Source organism: Macadamia integrifolia, chromosome 7 (assembly GCF_013358625.1).
Source record: "Macadamia integrifolia cultivar HAES 741 chromosome 7, SCU_Mint_v3, whole genome shotgun sequence".
Lineage (NCBI taxonomy): Eukaryota > Viridiplantae > Streptophyta > Magnoliopsida > Proteales > Proteaceae > Macadamia > Macadamia integrifolia.
In genome coordinates, this window is record NC_056563.1 from 13,993,349 (window position 1) to 13,999,576 (window position 6,228).

Below are 6,228 nucleotides of genomic sequence, written 5' to 3' on the forward strand. Positions count from 1 at the left end.
GTTGAAACCAATTGCCGGTGCATGGACAATGCTAGATGAAAGAGGTTAGGGCTCAAGGTTTCCTAATCTGTTCAATGGTAGGCGGGTCTGCGTAGGCGGTGAGCGGTGAGCGGTGAGCGGTGAGCGGTGAGGGGAGAATGAAGGAAGAGGAAAGTGAGGGAGAAAATGATAGGGGTGGGTGGGACGACAAGAAGAAGATGAAGGTAGGAACAGGAACTGCTGGTCTCGTCGGAAGGTCGAAAGATCCGTGATAGATATATATATATATATATATTTTTTTTTTGGTAGAAGATCCGTGATAGATAAGGGGACAAAGAAGAGGTTAAGGGTAAAATAGTCATCATACTGCATTAAATACTCAAAAAGCATTATCACTTAACCGTGAAAGTGACATGACAAGAGGTATAAAAGGAGTTATACGTGTCACCCCAAGTATTTCTCTCTTTTTCATTTAAAATAATAATTAAAGATCTAACAGTTTAAATTGATCTGACAATATCCAAGGGTCATTAGATGCTAGTACACCTAAATCCTGGATAACCTGCTTAGCTCACCAATCTTTTACCTCAAGAAAAAATTTAAAAAATTTTAAATTTCAGGAGAGATATTTTTTTATTTTCTTTTCCTGGCAACCAAACATGGCCTGAGATTTGGGCAATTGACACTTTTGACTGTTCGAGCTCGACTGTTGGATCCTGGAGCCATTGTTGCTTTGCAGGGACTCAGGATTCTGGAATCGCTTGAGACGGAGGATTTACAGATTTATTAGGTCAGATTCGAGAGAGAGGAAGAAGAAGAGACCGAGAGAGGGAAGTAATGGAGAGAATACACAGGATGTTCGCCGGAGCCGCCGGAGGGCTAGGAGTCGGACACCCACCTCCGGACTCGCCGCTGCTTGATTCATCGGAGCAGGTCTACATCTCTTCCCTTGCCCTTCTTAAGATGCTCAAACACGGTTAGTCACCCTCCTACTATATATCCTTATTTATTAATAAATGTAATGAATAGGTCTTTTACAAATCAGAATATTAAACACCATGGATCTCAAAACCCTTATCGGGCTTCACTTCTTTCAGGCAGAGCTGGGGTTCCTATGGAAGTGATGGGCTTGATGCTGGGGGAGTTCGTCGATGAGTACACAGTCCGTGTTGTTGATGTCTTCGCCATGCCCCAGAGCGGTACTGGTGTTAGTGTCGAGGCTGTTGATCATGTCTTCCAGACTAACATGCTCGATATGCTCAAGCAGACTGGCAGGTCTTTAAATGAACTCACTTTTTTCTATTGAATGATTTTGTTCTTTGACATCCAATTATCCTTAAATTAAAATTCAGATTACTGGAGCAAATACCAGGTTTAAAGGTTCGCAATATATCCCTCGGATATAATTTTCTAATATGTAGATTGCTATATAACAGTAAAAATTCTGTCTAAAGGAAACCCCAGGTTATGGCAGGTAGATGTTGAAAATTGGTAGGAAGAGATAAATTCCAATACAATAAATTGTAACAGTGGAAAATACAAAAATTGGTGTAGGGCATTCTTTATCCTTTCCATTTTTTTTCGTTTCTGTTTTGGGGTCACTTTTTCATCTCCATCTTTTGATTCCTAGTGATCTTCCCTATTCCACAGATTTAGCATATTTTAGATTAATTATGATTGTTCTATTCTGTTACAATAACAATCCTGAACTGTAGTTGCTTTTCATTTTTATCGGCAGTTAACTTTACTTTGCTGTGATTTTCTCTTCTGTAGCACCACAATACAAATAGATTGCATTGCAGAGAGAATTAACTGGTTTATCTTTTCGACCCTATTTTCCATCCCAAATCAATTACAAAAATAACAATTAATGAAGAATCTCCAATCTAAATCTCTCAAACCCCACCAACATTCCTTGGGGAAGAACTCTCAAAATATGGGTACCTATCGCATCTCTCTCCTAATTGATGTAGGGGCGCTTCAATAGATCGAGCCGATCCCATTTGGGAATGCAGACCGTGAACCGGGTCCAAATTTGGGTCTTTGGTCTAGTTGAATACTAGTAATTTACTTATTTACTAATGTATATTTATCTTTTAACTAATATTTCAGTTGGGCTAGAGTTTCATTCCGTTTTAAATTTTAGAGTTGGATTCCATATAGATTGGGTTAGATAACTGGGGGATTTTATTTCTATTTCAGTTTTAGACTTCAATTAGGAAACTTTTAATTTTGTTTTTATAAATATGCTTGTAACCCAATTCATTGGGCTAATTGAAAGAATGAATTCAAAACTGAGTTGTTTGGGACTGCGTGGCTTTTGTTGCTTTTGCAAGCTTCCCCTCCCCCCTCCTTTATCTCCTTTTTCCCCCTTCCTTGCAATACCTCCTCTTCTTCTATCCATGTTCTTCTTATTCTTGCATTGCTTCGTGCTTTGGTTTTGTTTCTGGCATGGGTTACAGAACAGTAAAGTGGAATTGAGCTCCCTTGTTTCCTGATTTCTTCAACTTGAGAATCGGGTTTCTGATTGCGGCTACCTAAACCTCTGGCATATCTTCCCATAGACCCTTCTTTTGTTGAGATTCCAAAACCTATGGCATCTCTTTCCGTAAAACCTCTGACATCTCTTTCTGTAAACCCTGTTCAGGTATGAAGTTTACCGCCAGTCTTGATTTCAGAAGATCACTATTGATCTGTTGGTTGATGGTTTGGTTTAATATTGGGTGTTCCTAAGAGGTGTTGGGGTTAGCCAATTAATCTTCAAGTTCCTCTCTAATTGGTGTTCATAGGAAAGAGTTCCCTCCATCAAAACAATTGTGTACCGCCTCCTTTGTTGTTCATAAGGAAGAAGACAATCCCACCACTTAGTTTACTTCTTTTATCTTTAATTTCCATTATTACCTCTCCCCTTGCCTCTTAATTCTATTCAGTCTTCTAGTCATAATTAGTTGTCTTATCTTCTTGTCCTTATGTAAGGTAGGAAATAACTCCCTCTTCCCCACGATAGTGTACCTCTTTCCTTTATTCCCTCACTTTCCATACTTACCCCTCTCATCTTCCTTTATCCATGTTTGCTCATAGTTTATATACCCTTCCAAGTCTGCCCTCATTCAATAAATATAATTCCTCTTAGTCCATTACTCTAATTAGCTACCAAGTTGTCCCTTAACAATAACAACAACAAAAACAACATCCAAAACCTTATCTCAACTTAATGGGGTCGGCTACATGGAGATTTCAAGTAAGGACGAGCGCGAGGATCCATGCAAAAAGTTTATCACAAATTTTGCCTCTCCTTCCTTGTAACTTGGGTATTTGTCATCTGGTTAGGTTCATAGAGAACCCAATAGGGTTTAAGTGATCCAGGTTTTGCATAAAATGGTTAAAAAGAAAAGAGGAACCTAATGCACAAGGCTTCCGCTGCTACAGGGTCTGGAGGGGCAAATGTACGCAGCCTTAACCCCTGCTTTGCAGGGGAGGCTAGTTTTGCATAAAATGGTATTAGAGCAAATTCCAGCATCCATTGATTTCTTTGTGTTTGGGTTTAGAGTTTGCTTATCCAATGGAAAGCTTGCTATGTTGTTTATTGATTAAGGCAAAGCACGAATTTCATCTCGCGATTTGTGGTAGAAATGCTATCAAGGACCAATCAGATCATCATTGAGTCAGAGGATGATGTATTTGCCGAATTCTCCATTTCTCAATATTGTGATGGTGGTTATTGTGAAGTGTTTGATTCTCCTTAACACATTATTAAATTGGATCGAGAGTGGTTTTGGAAGTATGAAAAGGCATCATTGATTGTGATAGAAATTTGTGCATCCTATAACCTTTTCACATATGCCAGAAATTCATTCTTCATGGATTGGTTGACGAAATATCCTCGGAGTCAAATAGGGTGATATCAACAGTACAACCACGGGACGAACTGAATGGGTTAACACAAGAGAAAGACTGCCTGGACGTAAAAAAAAAAAAACATGTAACAACAATGGAAAACGAGAAGATTGTGGATCAAGTAATGATAAAAGCCAGTGCAGTGAAAGCGATTCCCCATCACGAGTTCATTCTCCCCTCACAATTTCCAGACATGGATGCGACTCCAAAGCTTCTTATCTTGGATTTGTTTTACGTTGCAGACAAAGAGCAATTTGCCCCCGCTTGTGAGCTTTTATTTTTATTGTTCTACTAAACTTGTGATCTAGTTTTTCTCAATAGTGGGGGAATTGATGCAGTAGTGCTTACATGGATCGACCCGATCCCATTTGGGAACCCAGACCATGAACCGAGTCCAAATTTGGATCTTTTGTCTTGTAGAATATTAGTAGTTTATCTATTTACTTATTGGGTAATTTACAGCGCCACCCCCTGAAGAATGCCAATATTAGAGGGACACCCCCTCTCTTTCACCAAATTAGACTCGGACCCCTTGCCGTCAGTCATCGTTACAAAATATATAAAAAATGCTGACATCAGCAATTCAAATTTTTCTTAAATACCATTTTGCCCTTAAAATAGGGAAGTACCAAAATTGCCCTTAATGGTTGTATTCTCAAAATCGATTGAAGATCCCTTCCGCCACCGCCGCCTCTGCTCCATGTCCGCCGCGTAATCCAAAAACTCATGAGGACTCTCGTTCCTCCTCACCACCTCGTTTTAAACCTTGAAATTAACTCTGCATCTCTTCACCATCGCTTCAGACATAGAGAAGTAAGCCGCAGGGCAAATGTCTGAAAGGATTCTTTCCTGGTAACGAAAGAACGAGGCCGATCTGTGAAAACCCTAATCTCTGAATTATTCTCTTCTGTAGGAAATTGGAATATCAAATTCAGAGGTGACAGATCTCTTCTCACTTGATCGAACAAGATGGTGTTAGCAGAGCTCGGGGGGAGCATATCCCGTGCTCTCCAGCAGATGAGCAATGCCACAATCATCGACGAGAAGGTACTCAACGAATGTCTCAATGAGATCACTCGAGCGCTTCTACAGTCCGATGTGCAATTCAAGCTAGTCCGAGACATGCAGACTAATATTAAGAAGATTGTAAATCTCGATGATTTGGCTGCTGGACACAATAAGCGCAAGATCATTCAACAAGTAGGTTTTAATTTGTTTACCCAGATCACATATTTCTGCCTGATTATTAATTCCCTCTACTGTATTTTTGGGAGATCTGAGCTAACGAACGTGTTCGTGCAATTCGTGGAGAAGATATAATTCCCTTAGAATCATATTTTTCTGTAGAATTTCATCCACACCAACCCTTCGGAAGCAAAAGAAACCCAAAAACATCAAATGGAAGCCTACCCACTTGTCAAGAAGACTTTCATCCTAACTAAACCCTTAGGACGAAACATCTGGTAATTGATTTGCATATCTGGAGATGCTTCATACAACAGTTATGATAAGAAATTTGAAATTTGTTGTAAATTATGGTGAATCAGGATTTATGAGTTAACCAATATATTTCCAAAGATTGTTGATTTGATGGTAATTAGGTGGGAAAACTATACCAATAACCCTGGATTTTGTGACTGCAGACCTGGGTTCTTAAACATGTAGATTACAGTTTCCCAACGGAATCGATGAGATTAGGCAACGAAGGAGCGGCCGCACCTTAACGAAGGACCCCGGTGCCCTCTCTTCCAAACAGCTTCTCCATGATGAAAGCGAAGAACGTCATCACCAAGATCAGACCACGGACGCCACCTATTGCGAGATCCGAAAAAGCGTGTCCTTCTCCACCGCCGCCGCCACCGCCTCTGCTCCAGATCCGCCGCCGACAGATCCGGCTCATCGAGAATTTTGCAGCGGTTCAGGCACCGACAATAACTACGCAATAAGGCTTTCTTTTTCTCTTTTTTTAAATCATCTTTTTGGTCAGCGGTTCAGGTCCGGCAATAAGGTTTTATTTTTTGTCCGCAATAAGAACCTTATTAATGGCATAATTCAATAGCAAGGGTATAATGGTCATTTTAAGTCGACACTTAACAGTGACTGACGATAAGGGGTCCGAGTCCAATTTGGTGAAAGAGAGGGGGTGTCATTCTAATATTGGCATTCTTCAGGGGGTGGCGCTGTAAATTACCCTTACTTATTTAGATTTATCTTGTAATCTTTCTCTTGGGGTAGAGTTTCATTTCGTTTTTAATTTTAGAGTTTGATTCCATATAGGTTGGGTTAGATAACGAGGTGATTTTATTTCTATTTCAGTTTTAGACTTCAATTCGAAAAGTTGGTTTTTTTTTT

The 6,228-nt window shown here is 39.9% G+C and overlaps 1 protein-coding gene across 1 annotated transcript in view; it reads left to right on the plus strand.

Moving 5' to 3' along the window:
* Nucleotides 1–670: 670 nt before the first annotated feature.
* Nucleotides 671–6,228, plus strand: part of LOC122084482 (26S proteasome non-ATPase regulatory subunit 14 homolog) — a 20,794-nt gene continuing 15,236 nt past the window's right edge. Inside the window, exons 1-2 of the mRNA XM_042652754.1 lie at nucleotides 671–955; nucleotides 1,077–1,254. Of these exons, the coding sequence (XP_042508688.1) occupies nucleotides 817–955; nucleotides 1,077–1,254 (317 nt within the window). The 5' untranslated portion in view covers nucleotides 671–816. The remainder of the gene's footprint in view (nucleotides 956–1,076; nucleotides 1,255–6,228) is intronic.